This window comes from Asterias amurensis, chromosome 10 (assembly GCF_032118995.1).
Source record: "Asterias amurensis chromosome 10, ASM3211899v1".
In the NCBI taxonomy this organism is placed as follows: Eukaryota; Metazoa; Echinodermata; class Asteroidea; order Forcipulatida; family Asteriidae; genus Asterias; species Asterias amurensis.
In genome coordinates, this window is record NC_092657.1 from 11,629,652 (window position 1) to 11,653,146 (window position 23,495).

Here is a 23,495-nt window from a genome sequence, read left to right on the forward strand (position 1 = left end):
ACATACAGTTTATCACATACAGGCAGGACATCAGACTAAGCTTGGGCGATATGGATTTATTTTATTTATGATATATCGCCAACAATATATCGTGATACAATCGCGATTAAAGGAACACGTTGCCTTGGATCGGACGAGTTGGTCAAAACAAAAGCGTTCGTAACCGTTTTTTATGAAATGCATATGGTTGGAAAGATGTTTTAAAAGTAGAATACAATGATCCACACAAGTTTGCCTCGAAATTGCGTGGTTTTCCTTCTACTGTGCGAAGTAACATGGTCGGCCATTTATGGGAGTCAAAATTTTGACCCCCATAATTGGCCGACGTGATAGTCGACGAGGTAAAAGGAAAACCACGCAATTTCGAGGCATGTTTGTGTGGATCATTGTATTCTACTTTTACAACATCTTTCTAACCATATGCATTTTATAAAAAACGGTTACAAACGCTTTTCAAAGACCAACTCGACCGATCCAAGGCAACGTGTTCCTTTAATTAAATTTGACATCATCAGTCTTCAAACTCCCAGTGAAAGTTGTAGAAGAGACAGTCCTAGCATAAGAGAGGTGTTCTAGTGACCTATTCTTCTGGTTTTACTCCAAACCTATGGGGTGCAAGATGTCTCAGCTAGGAAATACATCGCGATATTGCGATACTTTATCGATTTTGCGATATATCGTAATATATTGCAGTATGTCGATATTTCGATTGGAACTAAATCGATCCGGTATCGAAATTGTTTCCAAATTAGTTTCTCTATCATGTCTATATTCGATAATATCGTGGTTTTGCCCAAGCTTAAATCAGACGAGTGCATGCCAGACACTAGTGATTTGGTATTCGGTCAACCAATGGCCAACTATCCGAAATTAACCAGATATTTGAATTTTTTTAAATATTTTTCCCCCAATTCTTACAGGCACCGACCACTTAAATGAGTTGTTTTTACATGGTGTTTTGCAGAGTTATTTATTATTTCTTGTGGGTTTTTTTTTTGCAGGAAGTCGATGACCCCAGAGGAGAGGAAAGAGGTCATTGTACAGAAGAGAGAAGAAAAGAAGAAGCAACGAGAGGAGGAGAGACAGAAGAAGAATGAGGAGGACAGGAAGATGAGGCTGGAACAAGCCAAGGTAAAACAATTAGTTAATGAGTGTCTCAAAAGTCAGGCATGCAAGTCTTACAAGGATTCGCGGTTTTCTGTGTTTAAAAAAAAAAAAAAACTGCCATCACAAAAATACAGTCATAGGAAAATAAAGTTGTAAAATTTCTGTCTGAAAGCTTACTTGTTATAAAGATGTTACTGAAAAGTACTTAAAGGCAGTGGACACTATTGGTATTAAATTACTTAAATTAATTATTAGCATAAAACCATACTTGGTGATGAGTAATGGGGAGAGGTTGACAGTATAAAACATTGTGAGAAACGGCTCCCTCTGAAGTGACATAGTTTTCTAGAAAGTAGTAATTTCCCACGAATTTGATTTGAGGTCTCGAAATCAAGCATCTGAAAGCACGCAACTTCGTGTGACAAGGTTTTTTTTTTTTTGCATGACTATCTCACAACTTTGGCGACCGATTGAGTTCAAGTTTTCACAGGTTTGTTATTTTATGCATATGTTGAGATACACTAAGTGAGAAGACTGGTCTTTGACAATTACCAATAGTGTCTACTGTCTTTAAAGGCAGTGGACACTATTGGTAATTGTCAAAGACTAGCCTCCACAGTTAGTGTATCTCAACATATGCATAAAATAACAGACCTGTGAAAATTTGAGCTCAATCGGTCATCGAAATTGCGAGATAATAATGAAAGAAAAATAACCCTTGTCACACAAAATTGTGTGTGTTTAGATGGTTGATTGCGAGACCTCAAGTTCTAAATCTGAGGTCTCGAAATCAAATTAGTGGAAAATTACTTCTTTCTCGAAAACTATGGCACTTCAGAGGGAGCCGTTTCTCACAATGTTTTGTACTATCAACCTCTCCCCATTACTCGTCACCAAGAACCAGTAATTATTTTGAGTAATTACCAATAGTGTCCACTGCCTTTAATCTGTAAAGATAATAATGGTTTTCACGACCATCGTTTTGGGTGTGAGTTGTCTGTCCCAATGTTTGCATGCAATTTCATGACAAACATTCACATGATCACACACATCCCTCTGTTTATTATTTATCAGTTCACTGGTGCTCTGTCAGAAGTGTCCCAATTAGTTTAATGTAATTGTGTTAGGTTACCACCGATCGTTTTCTTGACGCACCATTTGTGTTTTCTTATCAACTTCCCAGCATCCCAACTCCGGAGTATATATATCTGAGAGCATTTTGTCGGAACCTGCAAGTGGAAAATTTTAATAAGAGCATGAAGTGTTCATACACATCTGTTTTAAGGAATGAAAAACGGATTTTATTCTTTATCTCGTTGCCAATTTAGTCACTGACTGAAACTTATACTTCCCTGTGTTCTTCCCCCAGCGTTATGAAGATCAAGATCTGAAGTTGAAGCCTGTCCCTACCCCCAAACCGGTAACCATGCCAGAGGGTCTGCCTAACACCCTGTTTGGAGATATTGCAATGGTTGTAGAGTTCCTCAACTGCTACTGTGGACTGCTCATGCCCGATGACCCCTACCCGGTAACCGCAGGTAAGGGACAAACTCAAAAAATTAAACTTACTGCTTATTTTTTAGCCTTCCAGAAAGACTCTGCTAGGGTTGAATCGTCAGGCCATTGAAGGCAGAGGACACTATTGGTTATTACTCAAAATAATTATTATCATAAAACCTTACTTGGTAATGAGTAATAGGGAGAGGTTGATAGTATAAAACATTGTGAGAAACGGCTCCCTCTGAAGTGACGTAGTTTTTGAGAAAGAAGTAATTTTTGATGAATTTGATTTCGAGACCTCAGAATTAGAATTTGAGGTCATGAAATCAAGCATCTGAAAGCACACAACTTCGTGCGACAAGGTTTTCTTTTCTTTCATTGTTATCTCACAACTTCGATGACCAATTGAGCTCAAATTTTCACAGGTTTGTTATTTTATGCTTATGCCACTGTATGCTTAGAAACACCAAGTGGGAAGACTGGTCTTTGACAATAACCAATAGTGACCAGGGTCTTTAACTATTTCTTGCATCGTTCCTTTCGGTTTTAAGTTGTTTGCAATAGCTAATTCAAATTGTTTTTTTGTGATAAAATTTAATTTGTTGCAAACCGATGGCGCAATGTCAAAATTAGTCGATGACAACCAGCGGATATGTACCGTCCAGGACAAGGTTTTTCGATCCATTAGTTCACCTGTCGCTGAGCCTTTTTGGGTTGTTTTGTTTATTAATTTATTTATTTATTCATTTATTTCATTCAACATCCACAGTGTTAGTGCAAAAAATAGATCTAGATAAAAAGATTGTAAGCCATGTGTTTAGTACATCGGAGAAATATGTGCCTTTCAGCGAGTGAAAATACAGTTCGATGAAAATCGAACAAAAATTTTATTTTGGAAAGTTGTTTTATCCAACCACCAGTACTGGTAATTTTGCGACTCTCCTGAAAACATCAGTCTGTGATTTTCTTGTTTTTCTCAAAAACATTAGGACTAATGAATCAATACACAGTAGGGATTAATTTCTTTGCCAAAAGCTTGATCTACGAAAAGTATCAAAACCTTTTAAGCTCAAAGTTTCACAGGTTTGTTATTCCATGGATGAAAGCACATAACATAAGCACTGTCTACATAAAACTCTACAACTATTTTGTCATCTCAACCAATCATGTATTGAATACCTTAAACTGTTAATTTTGTTTGTGCAGATTCCTTGATGAAAGCTTTAGTTGGAGGGAATACTGGCTTTGCTTACCTCTCTCGTGTGCTCGTTATCCTTCTGAAGACGCTACTACAAGACAAGATTGCAGAGGTAAGAGTTATACATGCCGTAGTATCAGGTACTGTTGAGTTCCGTAATTTCCTGCAGATAAGACGCTCGGCTGACAAGACGCAGTGCCCAAAATCTCAGAACAAAACAATCATACATCAATGAGGCTTGCAGCGGATTGATTTCTGCGGTACATGTACGCACGCACACGCCATCTTGTAGGGCAGATATTTGAATGGTGACGTCATATTCAAAACGGTCTATAGTGTGAATATTTGCTTTCGTTGAAAGATGGAATATTCCATTCAACTCAGCTCCTCGTTGAATAGAACAGTCCAATCTTTCAACTAGTATACAAATATTGAGTGGCTCATGAGTGGAATGGGAGGAATATTATCGCAAGGTAAAATTTGGACTGTTCCATTTCATGAGGCGAAGCCGAGTGAAATGGAACAGTCCAAATTTTACCGAGCGATAATATTCCTCCCATTCTACGATTGAAGCCACTTAATATTTGTTTTATATAACTGACATATAGATCCTTGTCATTTGATGTACTTTAAAAGTATAACATGAAAAAATCACACAAAATACTGACAACCAACAATCATATAGCGTCTCGTAGCGGCAACAATGCACAAATTGGATCACAACCTTTTGCACAGGTGCTCCTTTGTTTTAGCAGCAGCGCGGCGGCGCTGTACTGCTAAAAAACTTTGGGATCAAGGATGATCCTAACTGTTGAATGGGAAATGCTAATTCCCATGGGCGAATAGGTCTTTTTAATCGCCGGTGCGGATGGGAGTAATAGTGAATGTCACGTGAAGTAATGTCCACGAATAAAATGACAAGGATCTGTATGTCAGTTACATAAATCCAAATATTTGCACCATTGCACTTATAAATGTTCTATTTTTACTATCAACTGCTGCAGTGCTTCTCACCAGGTAGGACTTTATAGTTAACCATTTTTGGAGTATGTACATTGTACTTGCCCTTCCTTTACAAAATCTGTGATTGTTTGTATTTGCAGGATTACAAGGAGCTTAGCATGCCACTGTCTCAGATTCCAGTCAACATGCACACAGCCTCGGAGCTTCTTCGACTCAGCTTACGTCATGATGATCAACAGGATAACGATGATCGCAATAGCAGCAATGGCAGTGAAGACTACATCAATGAAGATGATGTGGTAAGCACACATCAAAATTAGCATTGTAAAATTAAAATAATAGATGTACATGTACACACTGCTATGGGCTATAACAAGCATTCATAAGTACCTCGGACAGTAAATAACAGCCTCCTAAGTAGTGCTGGGCGAATAGTGAAATTTTGTTATTCGGATACCGCTGGCCAACTATCCGAAATTAACCGGATACTCGAATAATTTTTTTCGCCACGAGAGGGCGCTATTTAAAAAAATATATATAATTTTTTTTTTCCAATAGAGGGCGCTGTTCGTTTGTGAATGAGATCTTATGGGCGGATTGATATTAGTTTTAGACAGTGTCACTCGGTTCATTCATAAAAATGACCGGATCTTATTTAAAGATGGCGATTTTCTTTTGATCGTAATTGACTCTACGTGAAGGAAAACTTGTGTAATCTTTAGACAAATTACGTCAGAAATGTCATTGTTTTAACTCTTCACGGAGGTGAGCATAGTTAAATACTTAATTTATACTGTTTTATGCTGTCTTAACAGAAGTTTCATAAGGATTCAGACGAAACATTTATATCCATTGTCGCCCGACGTCCGCGGATATTCGGATAGTTAAAGAATATCCGGTTACTCGGTTGTTATTACAGAATTATCCGGTTTGTACAGAGGTATTTGCGCCCTATGCGGATATCCGGTTAAGAAAAAAAAGGCATTCGCGGTTACGGATAGGAAAACCTATTTGCCATTAACCGGATATTCGAATAATTCGCCCAGGCCTACTCCTAAGTCCTATACTGCAGGCCTCAGACTTTCAGCTTTTGTTGGTTTTTCCCTTCTCCAGCCGCAAGATCTTGTGGAACTCCTTGAGACCAGTGAGTTCTTTGAGTTGGAGCCCCAGGGTAAGCTTGGCTTGCTGGTGTGTCTGTGCCATCGCATCTTAGCATCCTACGCTGTGCAGGACTTCATGGATATTAAACAGAAGGTGGCTGCTAGATTGTGGTGAGTAGAAGGACTTTATCTTACAGATGATTTTCAAATCTTGTACGTTTAGTCTGGTGTTTCTGTTCAGCAGAGTGTGGGTTAGGGTTAGAAATAGGGTTAGGTACATGTAAGCTAATGCAATCGTATTGCACGTGGTGGTTTGAACATCAGCAGACCTTTAAGAAAGAAGTCACGTGACAGTGTTGTTAAGTATACCGTAGTGGTGCGTTCTCATAGGACCTCTTGTTCCTGTTAAGTTTAATACAGCAGCTCGAGTCGGCTTGTTAAGTTAACAGCGCCGTGTTCGTACTTGGACTTAATGTTGGTAAATTAACAATTTGTGGCAGTAATTAATTAACCAGTTTAAGTCCAATGGAAACACGGCTTAAGACGATGTGACGACCAGTATGGGTGGGTTGTGCAAGTGGGCCAATACCCTGTATCTAAAAAAAAACTAAACACTTTGAAATGGCTGCAGAATGAAAATTACATGATTCTTGGGGAAAAGGTTAAGATGTATGAATAGTTTATGAACTCAACTTTCATATAACACCAAAAAGTCATGCTTGGGTGAGCACCTGTCACTGAAGTATAAGAAGCCAACATCTTGGAGTTACTATTGTAAGCACCAAAGGACTTACCTCTCACAAATTGAAAGGCTAATTACTGCGCAACCTTATTTTCATACCCTTTACAAGCAGTGCTGACCCAATCATTAATTATTTTTGGACTATTCGGTGTCATATGAAAGTTGGCTCCACAAGCTATCCATACTAAACCTTTACCCCCAGAATTATAAAGTTTTTATTCGGCAGCCATTTCAAAAGTGTATTTTTTTGTTTTTAGACACCCTGTACATCACACATGCATGCAGTGTAGCTAGCTTGGCCAACTTATTTTATTTATTTATTTTTTTTTTAAATCTTTAGACATACACAATAGTTGTACAGGGGCTGTCAAGGTTAAAACAAAAGTATAAAACTGTCATCAAAAGATGTGTAAAACCAGACCCCTGCCAACGATAAAAATATAATTATACAATATAAAAAGGTGATTACTTCAATTAGTGGTGGGGTCTATACATCCAATTTAGTCCACCAATGGTGAGCGGTTCAACAAGATTATTCATGATTAGATGTTGGGCCTAAGCTTGGGCGATATCTCGATATAATCGAAAATCGCGAGTACCATTTCTTAAGCGATTACCATATCGTCTTGATTTTTTGTTAATCGAATTATCGGCATATCGTGGTTTTGATGAAGCATCGCGATGTCTTCCCTAATTGAGCCGTCTTGCAACCACAACTGGTTGTTAAAAAGAAAAAATTCAAGTCCCAGAAACAACCCCAAGATCCCCCAATTGAAAAAAAATAACATCAAACACTTTAGCGCCCAGGCGGTCTCCCACAGACACTTTAGAAGTAACACAATGTATCAATTACCTCCCCTGTGTGGGAGCCTTGTGCGCCGCCGAACTGCTGACCACAATGGGATCATATTACACAAACCACAACCCATCCACAACCATTTTATGAATGAGAGGTCACTCCATGTGCATTATGGATGCTTATTGGTTAGCTAGAATGAAATGGGCAGGATATACACACATGTAAGAACAGCCATGCGCAGTTGACACTTTAAAAGACACTTTGTGTGTAACTCATAGAGCTACATGTACAACACCATGGGTAGACAGTACATCTCACAGATCCATACTTCGATTTGTTTAATCTTCTACATCACGGGATTTGGGCATAGTATTATTCTTCAAATACACATCGCGATTTAATCGAATATCGCGATACTTTTTGGACGATAATAATAATTTCGTGGGATAATAAAAGCAATATCGCCCAAGCTTAGTTGGGCCGTCATTGCTGAAGTGCAATTTGGGGGAAACCTGTGCTGGGCAGCACAGTCTGACAGTGAGTTTTGCTCAGAGAGCTGAGCGATTTTTTTTAAGTTCTGTGCAGGCCTGCCCACCACCGCCCACAGTGGCTACAACAATGCATACATGTACCTCATGACTATGATGAACAAGTTTGATTTGGTTTTGTTTGATAGGAGAGACAAGATCCAAACCTTGAAGGAGAAGAATGAGAAGATTAAGGAGGAGAAACAGAAGCAGCGGGAGCAGCGAGAGGCAGAGAGGATACAGAAAGAGGAGGAGCTTAAATTGAAGGCGGAACTTGCCGGTGAAAACAGAGAAGGTACATAGTCAAGGCAATGCAGTTTTTACTTTTAAGGGGACATTCATTTCTATTGTTTACGTAGTTCTGATCGTGCTGACATTTGTTATAATAATAATAACAACAACAAATTCTTATATAGCGCATTTCACAATAACCGTATCAATGCTCTTTACATTAGTGCCCTGGTCATAGGGCCTTAACATCCCTGTAATGTTTCTCGGCTCCCTAGGGAGTATACAGCCCTGAGCTGCCTGTAAGGCGCTTGTGGCTTTTTTCATTCACAATATCAACCTCTACCCTCGCAGGTACCCATTTATACCCCTGGGTGAAGAGAAGCAATTATAGTAAAGTATTTTGCTCATGGACACAAGGACACAAGTGTCACGACCGGGATTCGAACCCACACTCGGTGAATCAGCACCAGAACTTGAATTTGATGCTCTTAACCACCCGGCCATGCCAAAATAATTATAATTTGGGGGGCTAATCATCCTTACTCGCAGCTAATCGCTGAATAGCGACGGACGCGGCTGCAACGTGTTTGAGAAGCAGGCATGCAAGGGCGCCTTTGGCTGCCAGCCACATCAACTCATTATGACCCAGGAGCACAGACAATATCGAAAGTGTTTAATTTTTCCCGAGGGAGAAAAACCGGATGGTCTGGAAAACCCTCGTGGCACAGCAGAGAACCAACGCACAACTCAACTCACATATATGGCACTGGCCAGGAATCGAACCAGGGTCACCTTGGTGAGAGGCGAGCGCTTTACGCACACGCCAACCATGCGACCCGAAAAGAGAGTGGATTTACCTACATGTATAATGTCCCCAAAAGATTCCAATTAGAATGCTCCTGAATTTAATTGTAACATAACATAACATAACAATCAAAATTGATAAGGTGCTTTTCCATTAAGATCATAGTGCACTCGAAAGCAATAAACATAGAAAAAGGTGAGTCTTTAGAATTTTACGAAACGTATTGAGTACTAGATTCTTTAATGGCAGTAGGGAGATTGTTCCAAATCATTGGCCCAGCCACACTGAAAGCCGTCTGACCTAGAACTTTGTTTTCTCGGGGAACATTCAAGCGAGTGATGTCAAGTGTGGGCCAAAGAAATCATGGAGGACTGTAATGTGACAGTAAAGTGGATGTATACCAAGAAGTGAGAAGAGCAATTTTAAAATGGATTCGTTCTCTTATCAATAGCCAATGAAGTTCCCTAAGTGATGGGGTAAGATGTTCTCAAAAGTGTGTTACATTTTGACCAAAGAACCCTTTTTTTTTCCAACTCCAGCAGGTTCTGAGGTAAAGCCCGAAGAGAAACCAAAAGAGAAACGTGTCCGTAAGAAGAAAGAAGTGAAGCAGGAGGTGAAGGTGGAGCCAGAGGCTGCCGTGGATGAGAGTCTAGATCTAGCGTCTGTCGTTAAGAGGAGACGACTCCTGGCTGCTAAGACCAAAGCTGAGAAGGAAGAACAGGAGAAGATCGAAAGAGAAAAGTAAGATTTGGCGGTTTTGGCCACTGACGATGCTAAATGTATTTGTATACAATTTGAGGCATTGCATGGTGAGGTATCAATATATATTTGGTTTGTGGTGACACCATGTGTGTATCTACAGCTTGCAACATGGTATCATGCGGTGGATGTTAACACAGCTCACAGTCAACCCTCCCAATGTCTGACCATTCATTATTGTTATTAACCAATTATAAACAGCTCCAGCTGGTCATTACCAACCATTTAAACACCCTGGCGTAATGTGCTCTCCACCAATAGGAACAGCGAAACTTATTAACATTTATGAATGTATGTTTAATCCCATGTGAACTCTATTTCTCTTTTGATTGAAAACATTTCAAATAAATTTCCGCCAAGATAACGTGTTGCCGTTTTCGTTCCAGCTGGTCTTTAATTTTTCATAATTTTCTTTTTGCAGGAGAATCAAAGGAGAAGAGGAGTACAGGAAGATGAGGGCGCAAGAAAACTTCGAGAAGAAATTTGAGGTAAGTGGAGAACTCATCTTCTGTTATGTTGGGTTTGGACAAAACTGTTACGTGAAAAGGCCAGAATAACACATCCTTTTAGTCGTTTAAACCCCATGTAATTTCTTTTCCAAACAGTATACTTGAATCTTTCAATTGGATCATGAACCAGCCAACTGACTGGCCCTGCAGATTAACTGCTCATCCATGACAAGTTATGACCCATGTAATTCAATGAAAACACTCACACTCACTGATTATGTATCCTGAAATTTAGTACCCACAATCAGACAAAAGAGATCCTGTTGAAAATTGCTCCATCCCAAACCAGTGAGTACCGACTCGGTTTGTCAAAGAGTGATTCAGGTAATGACAAATAAACTCGAGTGAGCCCCTGACAAGAGCTAATTAAACGATCACACTTACCTCTCGTGGTGATGTTATGCACCTCCGGCCAGCCCCAAGTGACCCGATCCACAAGCAGGGCGAGGGTGGGGGCTGACCCGGGTGAGCCCCTGGAATGAGGTCAAAGCTGTTCAAATGCACCGGGGGCAGACCGGGGTCGACAGGAGGAAGCTAACCAAAAATGGAGAAGGTAGTGCCCCTTGTGTATGATACTCATGCCTGATTTTCATCAACAATATATTTCTGGAATTTATTTTCTTTATCTTAGGACGGTATTCAGCAAGCCAGGCTAGCCCTTCGTCAGGTCCCTATCGGTACGGATCGTAACCACAGTCGCTACTGGATGTTCTCGTCCGTTACCCCCGGTCTATTTATTGAAAAAGGATGGGTGGATTCCAGCGTCTCCTACAGGACCAAGAAAGAAGCCAGGAACGGCGGGGATGACAACAGTGGCGGAGAGAAGACGTAAGTCTTTGCTGGTGACTGTAGTTGGTTCCTGATTTTGGCCCTTTCATGTGTTCGTGCACCACTTATTTGAGTGATTATATGGACACATTAATGGGCCATACTTTTTGACCGCCTGAGGGTGCTCTCAAACATATTTGTATCACTTCCGGGGGTATATTGGTTTGATTGGCAGCATATTGGGCCTTAGCACCTTTAAACCATTACCTGGTGCTATGTACATACAGGGAGTAGATCTCATAGTTCATTGTACCTTGCAAGAAAACACTGTCGTGGCCGAGCGGTTAAGAACACCGAATTCAAACTCTGGTGTTTCTGATCAGCAGAGTGTGGGTTCGAGTCCCCAGCCGTGACACTGTGTCCTTGAGCAAGACACTTAACCATTGCTTCGTCCTTCGGAAGGGACGTAAAGCCGTTGGTCCCATGTGTTGTGTAACGCATGTAAAAGAACCCAGTGCACTTATCGAAAAGAGAAGGGGTTCGCCCCGGTGTTCCTGGTTGTGGCTGCTTAATGCGCCGTAGCACCTTGTAAACCCTTATAAGGTGCTAAATAATTGGGTCTCAGAATTCATCACTGCAATAACCTATCTTTCTGAAAGTTTGTATATATATACTCAGCGCCTTGAGCACCTTGTTTGGTGGATACATGCGCTATATAAGACTTCGATATTATGTATGCTCAAGCGCCTTGAGCGTCACTGGGTGATGGATATGCGCGCTATTAACCCCTTGCTCGCACTTCACTGCATAACGCACAGCATACTCAATGCATAGAGTTATATATGAAAACGCACAGTGAAATTCCCCACCAGTATGACGCATTCAAGATTTTTCTGATGATGACGTCAGGTGAAATGGGTCAATATAAGAAGCCACTGTTATAACTTTTGTTTTATCTTTTCCTAATCTTTTTTTTTAGCATTCCTAAGGTCGGGCAGAATCTTTGGTTTCAATACGAGAGCTCGAAGGAGCTGGAGTCCCTCGTTGACGCCCTGGACAACCAAGGCATCCGAGAGAGCGCCCTCTGTGTTGAGATCAAGAAACGCTTTCAGGATGTCTCCAAGATGATCCATTTATCCAGGAGGTATGTGGAACAGAGGAGCTCAGCCTTTTAGAGTCCTCATGAAAGTGTGGGATAAATTTCAAGTTCCTCACCTCATGTTCAAATGATGAAAAACGCCATTTTATTTGATACTCCAGAGCGAAATATCACAAATTTGACAGACACAAAAAATTCCCCTTTGGAATGTAGAAATCAATTCAATTCAATTCAACTCAATTCAATTAAAGCCATTGGACACTTTCGGAACAGAAAAAAAGGAAAAAGTTCACAGAATTACACATAACTTACAGGGTTTACAGAAGGCAATGGTGAAAGACTTCTCTTAAAATGTTATTCCATGAAATGCTTTACCTTTTGAGAAACATTCAAACATCAATTCTCGATATCGAGAATTACGGATTTATTTGAAACACATAATATGACACAGCAAAACGTGGGAAACAAGGGTGGGTTTTCCCGTTATTTTCTCCCGACTCCGATGACCGATTGTGCCTAAACTTTCACAGGTTTGTTATTTTATATAGAAGTTGTGATACACGAAGTGTGGGCCTTGGACAATACTGTTTACCGAAAATGTCCAATGGCTTTATATTCAATTCGCTTGTTTTTGAAGCTCAATGAAGCCATGTTTCATATTTCCTTCTGATAGAGTATCAAATTGAATGGCATTTTACACCATTTTAATTTGAGGGTAGAGACTTTGAATTTGACCCCCACTTTCGTGAGGACTTTATTTCTTGATGTATTTTGTTGTGTGAAGGACATAAATCAACCAATAAGGAGTAGACGCAAGTTTAGCTTAACGTGTGTTCTTAAAATGTGTTAAAATGTGTTATAATGTGCTTTTTAAAGGAACGTTACAGATTTACATCAAACTTTCACGTTCAAATGATGATGATAGTAAAAAAAACACCTTATATGTCATATTTAATGAGAAATTAATAATCTAATTTCGTTTTGGAGTTTTATTCATTTGTTTTCTTCCATTGTAGCATGCAAAATGTGTAATCAGTTTTTCACTTTTCTCTCGTGACCCAGATGGCCGATCGATCTCAAACTTCTACATGTTTGTCAGTTTATATGTACATGTATGGTGGATTACATAAAGTGCTTACACTGCCAGCAACTGTTTTGTTAGCAAAACCAATTCTGTAATGTTCCTTTAAATGTTCAGGTCGGGTCCGGAGCTGCGTAATTCTGATGGACCTAAGGAACTCCTGGACTCATTAAAGGAAGATCTGCAGGACATGGAGGTGCATATAAGACAGGGGAACCTGGGTGGGGTGAAGGACTTTGCAAAATGGGAGGAACGACTGAAGTCAGCCACGAAACTCAAGGACCTGGTATGTAAATTAGCTTATTGAATAATTCATGAGAACTGGTGTAGGTTATGTCAGATGGACTAGGTTTACAAGTTTATTATTAGGTGGGAGGAACAACTAAAAGTCTGCCTCAAAGCTCAAGGACTGTGTATTTAAAGTAGCCTAATGAATAATTCATGAGATGAGAACTTGTGTTGGTTATACCAGGGGCAGGGTTCGACCTTAACGCAGGTCCGTTGGCCAAATGCCAGTAGAAATCGCGGCGGACCAGCTGAAACACCTTGCCAACTGGTCCGGCTGACCAGTCAAAAATATCGGCAGCGGTACTACAGAACTATGACAATTTTTAAACTATTTTCAGGCTCAAATAAAATGTAAAAACATTCACTCAAGGTTTGGATAAAATATAATAAAAATTACTCGAAGTGCCGCTGAACGCTGGCAAACTTCCGACGATCACGCATACACAGCGCAAAATCCCATCATGCAACGCAAAGGCTTATAGTCTTCGTATTAGTTCACGTGTGGCAGAAAGTGTAAGAAATACTGAACGCTAGAGGGCGTTTCAGAATATTCGATAGCGTGGGAATAGACGCCCTCTATTGGTGAAAGTACGCAATAGCTTACAAAACTAGCTTCAATCGCCTTGACAGAAGACCACAAAGCAAAACACATTCTGTCAGCAGCATGGTCAGTCAACGGAGCAGATTTCCGTGTGGGAATAAGAGTCTAGCGTGTTTACGAAAAACGAGCGAGACGGTGAGGCTTCATTCAACAAAAATTACCAAGTTAGGATACTCTGGATGAGCAAAAAGGAGTATTTAATTGTGTTTAGTAAAGTTCTTCCGTCCTGATTTTGGGTAATTTTGTTGTTATTTGGGGCCTTTTTTTTTTTGCGGGCGATTGGTGGGCGATCTAGTTTATCCATGGTTTTATTGGTCACATATAATGCGCGGTTGTTTGGGGTTTTTTGCGGGTTGATTTCAAGAAAGACTTGGGTTCTAGAATGCAATCATGTGTTAAACAAAGGCGCAGTTGTTTTTGCTGCTTTTAAAAACGTTTTTTAAATGAAAATTTTGTTCACAAAACAGACGCCGGCACCGACCATTCCATACACATAATTGAAAAAAATACCGTCTAACTCGTATGCTTCTTCATGGACTTTTTTGATGTCTACCTTTTGTTGGGGGTTTTTCTGGACGAAAGTGGGAAGATTTTGGGAACTTCGGTACGATGTATTATGTTTATGAATACTTATTAAAGCCATTGGACCCTTTCGGTAAACAGTATTGTCCAAGTCCCACACTTCGTGTATCACAACTTATATATAAAATAACAATCCTGTGGAAATTTAGGCTCAATCGGACATCGGAGTCGGGAGAAAATAATGGGAAAACCCACTCCTGTTTTCGCGCGTTTCGCCGTGTCATGACATGTGTTTATAACAAATCCGTAATTCTCGTTAACGAGAATTTATATTGTTTTACCGTTTTCTCAAAAAGTAAAGCATTTCATGGACTAATATTTCAAGAGAAGTCTTTCACCATTACCTTCTGTAAACCCTGTAAATTGTTTGTAAATCCGTGAACTTTTTTTTTTTTTTCTGTACCGAAAGGGTCCAATGATAGGGTACAATAATAGGGTACAATAATAGGCAATGTTTATACATGATAAAATAACTTGAGCGATCGCACGTAACCCTCCCCCACAGTAGATTTGAAGGCAGTACATAAAAAGTTAATGATATTTTAACAGTCGGTTTTAAAGTGTTTTTGGGGGTGTTTTTATAGTAAAAACACTATTTTTTTTTTCTTCATAAAAAAGTTCTTACTTGGGAATACTTTTATGATGAGTGCTTACAATAAACCGTGGACTAAAAAAAAAACTACCTAAATAAAGATCATTTTGCTCTGACAAATAATTTGACCTGTTTTTAAATTAATTTTAATAACGCTATTGTTATTACATTTTTAAAGAAAAAATACTCTCAAATTAATTATCCTTTACGAACACAATAACTTGGTACACATAAAGAAAGTATGGCTTCCAGTGCAGTTAAGTTGACGTTGCAAATCATGTTGAATTTTGAAATAGCGACGATCGAAAATTGAGCAGTTGGTATACAACAGAATACTATTAGTTAAAAAAAAAATAGCATAAAAAATTGACGGACCAGTCAAAAACCTGGCGGACCAGTGAAAAATCAAGCCAACTGGTCCTGCTGGCCAGTTGAAAAAAAAGTTAAGGGCAACCCCTGCAGGGGTGCGTTCCACTTGCGCAAACGTTTCCAACAATTGCGCACGTTCGCATACAATTTCAAGTGGAACGAGTTGTTCGCCGCCACTGTTGGCGAACGTTGACAACTTTAGGCGAACATACATCTGGGGTGTTGACGAGTGGTTTTTAAAATGGCGGACAAGCATACCGTACTATTTCTGTGTCACAAACATAATTACATTGCATTTTCGATGGATGATAATGCCGATTTGGAATAACAAAGTTAATTAGTTGATGTACATGTCAAAAAGAGGACTATTGCAGCAAAAACAAAGTAATAAAAAAACTACCTACATGTATGGTGCGCGCCATCTTCATGTCAGGGCGCCGCCTTATTAAAATATATGGCGTTTATGCACCAATCGTTCAAAAGAAGAAAAAAAAAACGTATGCTAATAATTATTTTGAGTAATTACCAATGGTGTCCACTGCCTTTAAGTGTAGCCTTTACCTTTATTGAATGGCCATCTGGCCTTGTGATGTTAGGCGATATCTCATTAAAAAAATGGTGTTTGTAATTTTCGATACAATAAACATTAACATCATAAACAAATTGCAAGCACCAGTTTGATTAGGTAATTGAATGGTTTTTGATTACCAGGGAGCTTTGATCGTTGAGAGCCAAGCTGGAGTGAATCCCAAGTTTCTTCAAGGTATCATGGCCCCGCCAAAACCTAAACCGAAACCTGTAGAGGAGAATGAAGAAGATAAGGAAGATGAGGAGGAGGTTGAAGGTAGGGTAGTCTCATCAGATTCCTTTAGATCAGATTTGATTAACTGAGTCAGTCAAACGTCCGACCCTTGAAGTACGCAAACAATTTTTAATGGCCTGATGCTCAAAGGAACATGTTGCCTTGGATCGGTCGAGTTGGTCTTTGAAAAGCGTCCTGTAACCGTTTGTTTTAACATCGATATGGTTACAACGATGTTGTAAAAGTAGAATACAATGATCTACACAAGTATGCCTCGAAATTGCGTGGTTTTCGCTTAAACTCGTCGACAAACACGGTCGGCCATTTGTACATGTATGGGAGTCAAAACTGTGACTCCTATAAATGGCCGACCGTGTTCACTGGTGTTAGTTCGCGACGTAAAAGGAAAACCGTGCAATTTTGAGTGATACTTGTGTGGATCATCATATTCTACTTTTAAAATAACTTTCTAACCAAATGCATTTCACAACAAACCATTTCAAACGCTTTTCATGGACCAACTCGTCCGATCAAAGGTAACATGTTCCTTCAAATCTGTCTTTCTTAAAAATTTCTGGGAATCTGACTTGACTTGAGTCACTTGATTTTCTTCAACAATACCTTAAATATGCTATGTCAGATTCATGGCTGACTTGACCCAAACATTTTGATTTAAAATTCAATAGGTATTTTGATGGGGGTCGAGAAAGTTACAAGCTTTCATTTGAGCCATTGCTAAAAAAAGTCCGCCAATTATTAGTAGCAGTGAAATAAAGTGCTCAGAATTAGTTGTTGTCGGGATCCCGACAATATATCACGTGACCAATTCTTATGTGTTTTATAATAAACGTTTTAAATTTTTGTCATGGTTCCTGACCATTAAAAGTAAAAGTTAAACTTGTTTTCGTTAGATACTCTTTGAAATACCATTCACTCATACAAATCTATTTTTTAATGTTTGGGGCCAAAAATCTGACATAGCATCTTTAAACTAAACGTGTTGTATTAGGTCATTTTTTAATTTGTATATTGCCTCATTTGGTTTTCAGTCAATAGTGATCCAGTAGTTTGAGTGAAATTGTTCAGGTATTATCACTATTAAGTGATTTAAAAAGTGATCTGTGACTTGCTCTCGGAATCTGACCAAGTGAGTCTATAAAAAAACATTTGAGTCTAAACTCTAGACCATTTGTATTACAGCTGTAGTTTTGTCCATGTTTACCCTCAATACCCAAGCTATAAGCAAAAGAAAGACTTGGAATGCCCCAAAAACAATTTCAAACAGCAATTTGTAATCATAAGGAAAAGTAACTCCCTTGGGTTTAATGTGCCAGCACTCTATCAACTAAGCTATCTAGCCCTGTGTTGGCAGTTTTTCATTTGTCAATATCTTTGTTCGGGGGTGCGAGTTTGAAGCCATAAAACGGTTCAATGCAGTGTAGCCAGAAATCACACCCACATTCAGGATACAATTTGGGAAACGGTCATAAGGGGATCAGTTTTTGGAATACACTTTGTTTTATTTCAAATATCAAGTATTAAACAGCTACCTGAGCGGAATGTTTTCAACAGAAATTGTATTTTTACTTGTTTATAATGCACTTGTTCACCGTTTTAATGTCATTTTGATATGTGTACACTTCTGAAGTTTTCGTAATTATCGATTAAAAAATCAGGCCCCTACCTAAAGGTTTGTTGAAAAACTAAAAACACTTCTGCCGTTGAGAGCGGGCGTCAAAGGACAATGCCGCTGACGTCATTTGCGGGAGTTTGCTTTGTTATACATGTTATACATTCACTCTGCAACAAAGCGACTTTATCTACGTATGACGTTTTGAGAGTGATTACGTAACGGGGCTTTTCACAAATCTCGCAGAAAAGCTCTGGACAAGGGCATACAAAATGATTGTATTTTTTACACAATTGAAACCTATTTATAATCATATGACTCGATTTCCTTATTCATCAAAAACATTTTAAGTGGAATTCAGCAAAGTTCACGACTTGACATTTTCGTTCAAGCAGGTCTTTAAACCACAAGGTAAACTGACTGTAATTATTATTATTTATAAGACACAGTTCTTATATAAAGCGTTTCTTTTTTTATTCCTTTCTAAAAGACGACCCAGGTATCTCTGAGAAGGTAACCCAATGGATTGAGGCAGTGGAGACAGCGCCCTCAATGTCCCGACTCCACCTGCTCCTCAGCGTCTGCGAGGCGTGCGTCCGATGGGAGAAGTCCTCGGAGAACGCAAAATGCAAGATTTGCCGACGGAAGGGCGATGATGAGAAACTGTTACTCTGTGATGACTGCAACCAGCCGTTTCATCTGTTCTGTCTGCGTCCTGCGCTGACTGCTATTCCCAAAGGGGAGTGGAAATGTCCCGCATGCGCTGTAAGTTGATTTTTATTTGCATAAATATTTTGTGTAATTTTTATTTTATTAAAATTGACAACAGTTGTGGCTTGAAGGTCAAACTACAGAGTCATTACATACAATTTTTAAAAGGCACACCTAGTTTGTATTATAAATTGGGTGTCTACAATTCAGTCTTCCTTCTACAATATTGAGTGTGTTTGGCAGATGTATACATGTATGTAAGTTCTAAGTACCAAGATATTTTGAAGATTTTGTAATCAATTTACACACATGTTTTTTGTGTCCATTGTATAATTAAACAGCATCTACATGTAAATCCATTTGTTGTGAAGTTGAGATGTGGTAATTTTTTTTTAATTTGCACAAAATTCCAGAATATCTGTCATATTTAAAGGGACTATGTAACTTTTGTAGGACAAAAAACACAATGTCCACAGATTTACACTAAACTTACACAGTTTAAAGATAATGATAGTAGAAAGCTTCCCTGAAAATATTACGTGCTGAGGTGCTGTAGTTTTGGGGAAATGAGTAAAACAATGTCATGAAAATAATTTTGGTCTCATGAGACGAAAACTATTTCAAGCATTTACAAACGTATTTTCATTACATTGTTTTACTCATTTCTCAAAAACTACAGCACCTCAGTAAGTAATATTTAAAAGGAAGCTTTCCACTATCATTATCTTCGGACCTTGTAAGTTTAATGTAAATCTATGGACATTTTGAAAAAGTACCCAAATCCTTTAACTCATTTTTAGTTTTGTTGTACTAATGAAAGGTTAACCAATATTTATAAAATGAAATACTATGTCTGCTTCATTTTAGCCTTCGACGAGGAGAATTGCAAGAAACAGAAGCTACAAGGGCATGGATGAGTCTGACGAATCATCAGAAGTGAGACAATTTATATTCGTTATTTTATGGTGTTTCATGATCGAACCATGATCTAATTCACCAAATATTACTCAAGTGACAAGTGCTAATTACTCAGATATTTACATTCAGTCAAGCAATAACATTCAGTCAAGCAATAACATTCCAGTCAAGCAATAACATTCCAGTCAAGCAATTAAATTCCAAGGACAGTTACAAACAAAAGTGCTTTCAGTAAAACAGGCTTAACTTCTCTTAGGAATGATCAATTTGTTTCATTTTTTTTTCTTCAAATGAGCAGGAAAGAATGCTGGGTTAATATGTGCTTCACTTGGGGTTTTAGTCATTTGTTGTTTAGTTTTTCAAATCATAAATCTAGGCCAACCATTTTGACTCGCCCTTGTATAAGAGCCACTATTATTACTATTTTTTGTTTGTATTTTCTTTTCAGGAGGAGTCTGATGAAGAGTCCGAGTCTAATTCTGATTCTAACTCTGATTCTGATGCGAGCTACGAACATGATGAAGTGTGTGAGGTTTGCCATGAGGGTGGTGAGCTGGCTATGTGTGCTCGGTGTCCTGCAGCCTACCATAAAGACTGTCATGAACCACCCATGCGCAACTTCCCAAGGTTAGTATAGTAATTGGTCAAAAAGGCTCTCCAAAGTAAAAATTAAGTTTTTGGATAAACTCATCTGCCTCTAGCTACCGCGGAATGCCGGGGCCTAGTTGGTGAAACATCATCTTTAGAATAAGGTTCATCACGATTCAGAACCGCAATGCGTTATGGGTAGGCAGATTGTGCAGATTTGCTACCGCAATGTATGTTGTCATGCAAGACTCGCGCACGCATTGCCTATATCTTTGTGTGGGTTCAACAGCACTCTCTCTTGATATTTTGCTATTCACGATAGACCTTATATGGCTATGTGTGCTTGGTGTCCTGCGGCTTTCCATAAAGACTGCCATGAACCACCCATGCGCAACTTCCCAAGGTCAGTACCTAGACAAAAAGGGTCTCCAGAGGAAAGGCCGAGTCACACTGCAGCGATAACGAAAACGATAACGATAACGACGCTAAGATAACACATTCTTTTGGTTGAATTGTCCCGAGTAAAAGATGCCCACGCTTATTCAACCAATCGAGGGCGTGCATTTTTAATGCTCTTGTCTTCGTCCTCGTAATTGTGTGACCGGGCCTTAAGAACAATTAGTTTGTTATGCCTTCTTAAGGGCCAAGTACTTCGCCAACTGGTTAAATGTGGTTTACTAAATTTCCAGCGGGGATGAAGAATATTAATTTTGATTTTACTATAAAGACTGCCGTGAACCGCCCATGCGCAACTTCCAAAGGTTACTACCTGGACAAAGAGGGCCTCTAAAGTAAAAAGTAAGTTTTGGGAAAAACGCATGGAAATTTGGGATTCAAACTGCCTCTAGTTATCGCGCAATGCCGGGGTCTAGTTGGTAAGAAGTCATCTATGTCCTGCAGCGTACCATAAAGACTGTCATGAACCACCCATGCGCAAATTCCTAAGGTGAGAATTGTTGTCAAAAAGGGTCTCCACAGTAAAAAGGTTCTCCAAGGTAAACAATTTTGTTTAAAGCAGGCCTGTGAAATCTCCGCTTTAAAGCGGAATTCCGCTCTTTTTAATTTTCCCAGTCTGCATTTTTCGTGGGTTCTGCTTTTTTTTTCGTTCCTTGTTTTTCTTGTCAGCTCCGCTTTTTCCCGTTCCGATTTTATCTTCTTTTTTACATCCGAAATAGATCGTCAAGCAGCAGGTACCTGGAATCGGGAAGCACTTTAATTGCGATTTGATTTGATTTTGACATAATGAGTCGGGGGCTAGACCAAGTAAAATGCTCCGTCTTGGTCTTTCATTGGAGCCGTTGTTGTTAATTTTTCGTTCTGTTTTACATGTACTTCAATGTCATTATTCAATTGCACCAACAGAGGGCGCTTTACTAAAAAGCCAACACCTTGACACAAGATTAGGCACACATGGTTTTCCCCCATGCGACATCCGTACGCACGTTGTGTGTACATATATACAGTGTGTATTTTTTTGCGACAAGTAATGCATAATATGGCAGTCGACGACGAGGACTCGTCGTGCTTGTGGATTTATTTCTAAAGGAATGCTACAAAAATATATTGAAAATGAGGATGCACAACACATTGTTACATGTAAGAATTGTGGCCTACTGTTTCTGTGAATGTGTTGTCTACGCTTCAGTTTTTAATTAAAGCCTTTTATTACATTCGTCATTTTGGCCCAAAATCCGGACAACAATTTTCCGCTTTTTTTTTTATGACCCGCTCACAGGCCTGTTAAAGGTTTAAAAAGTTTTTGGAAAAAACTCTTGAATTTTGGGGACTCTTACTGCCTCTAGCTACTGCGCAATGCCGGGGGTTAAATTGTTCAAGACCACACCGACTCTTCTCTCACACAAATCACACACACAAAAAAGAAACTATACATGTACCTGGTTGAATACTATTTAGTATAATTTATAGTTACTTCTTACTATTTTTGTAGTAATCGTGGCAAAGCGATAGTCACGACTCGATTAAGCAATCAATAGTCGCAACCACAACACTACATGTAGTTGCACTAGTTGCCCAGCACTAGTGCTCATCATGTTTAAACCCAAGCCACCAATGATCCAAAACTAGTTGTGTAACGCACAGAAAAGAACCCAGTGCAATTATCGAAAAGAGAAGGGGTTGGCCCCAGTGTTCCTGGCTGTGGCTGCTGTATGCGCCGTAGCACCTTGTAAACCCTCATAAGGTGCTAAGTAATTGGGTCTCAGGATTCATCACTGCAATGACTTATCTTTCTGAAGGTGTATACGTGTATACTCAGCGCCTTGAGTACCTTGTTTGGTAGATACGTGTACTATATAAGACTTCGATATTATTCATTTGTTCTTCTCTGAGATTAGTTTGTGGTTTCTTATTTCAGGGGTCGATGGGTCTGCACACCATGTATGAAACCAAAGCGTCGTGCAATGTCTACGACTAAACAAAAAGAGATTGCCAAGAAAGCCGCTGTAGCTTTGAAGAGGAAGAAACAGAAGGCAAAGAAGAGGAGGCTTGAGGAGGCGAGACTGGCCAAGAAAGCCAAGATTGTGTTCGGGATTAAGGTAAACTCCAAATTATGATTTCTCTCTTTTGGTAACTGTCATAGACTAGTCCTCTCACTTGGTGTATCTCAACATATGCATAAAATAACAAACCTGTGAATATTTGAACTCAATTGGTCGTTGAAGTTGTGAAATTGTAAAGAAAGAAAAAAACACCCTTATCGCATGAAGTTGTGTGCTTTCAGATGTTTGATTTTGAGACCTCAAAATCAAATTCTGAGGTCTGGAAATAAAATTAGTTGAAAATTACTTCTTTCTTGAAAACTACGTTACTTCATAAGGAGCCGTTTCTCACAATGTTTTGTACTATACACATCTCTTAATTACCCGTTATCAAGTAAGGTTTTATGATAATAATTATTTTGAGTAAAAGGAACATTACACAACTGGTTTTCGCTAACAAAACAGTTGCTGGCAGTGTAAGCACTTTATGTAATCCACCATATACATAAACTGACAAACCTGTAGAAGTTTGAGATCGATCGGCCATCTGGGTCACAAGAAAGTAGTGAAACTGTTTACACATTTTGCATGATAACTCCAAACAAGAACTTGGTTTTATTTATTTCTCATCAAATATTTCGGATATAAATGTTTCAAGGAATGTTTTCTTCGATCATACTCATATAGACTGTGTAAGTTTATGTAAATATGTGATTCTAGATGGGTAT

General features: G+C 39.1%; 1 protein-coding gene across 4 annotated transcripts in view; it reads left to right on the plus strand.

Annotated features, from left to right (window-relative positions):
- LOC139942525 (tyrosine-protein kinase BAZ1B-like) overlaps positions 1 to 23,495 on the plus strand; it is a 46,416-nt gene that overhangs the window by 15,557 nt on the left and 7,364 nt on the right. For 3 of the 4 annotated variants that reach the window (XM_071939344.1, XM_071939346.1, XM_071939347.1), the window contains 16 exons: positions 1,002 to 1,131; positions 2,477 to 2,645; positions 3,814 to 3,917; positions 4,909 to 5,067; positions 5,882 to 6,039; positions 8,086 to 8,231; positions 9,512 to 9,713; positions 10,153 to 10,219; positions 10,872 to 11,068; positions 11,988 to 12,152; positions 13,306 to 13,474; positions 16,332 to 16,464; positions 18,543 to 18,817; positions 19,631 to 19,699; positions 20,130 to 20,308; positions 22,644 to 22,824. In XM_071939344.1, coding sequence (XP_071795445.1) covers positions 1,002 to 1,131; positions 2,477 to 2,645; positions 3,814 to 3,917; positions 4,909 to 5,067; positions 5,882 to 6,039; positions 8,086 to 8,231; positions 9,512 to 9,713; positions 10,153 to 10,219; positions 10,872 to 11,068; positions 11,988 to 12,152; positions 13,306 to 13,474; positions 16,332 to 16,464; positions 18,543 to 18,817; positions 19,631 to 19,699; positions 20,130 to 20,308; positions 22,644 to 22,824 — 2,503 coding nt within the window. The remainder of the gene's footprint in view (positions 1 to 1,001; positions 1,132 to 2,476; positions 2,646 to 3,813; positions 3,918 to 4,908; positions 5,068 to 5,881; positions 6,040 to 8,085; positions 8,232 to 9,511; positions 9,714 to 10,152; positions 10,220 to 10,871; positions 11,069 to 11,987; positions 12,153 to 13,305; positions 13,475 to 16,331; positions 16,465 to 18,542; positions 18,818 to 19,630; positions 19,700 to 20,129; positions 20,309 to 22,643; positions 22,825 to 23,495) is intronic. The other variant, XM_071939345.1, reaches the window with a different exon arrangement.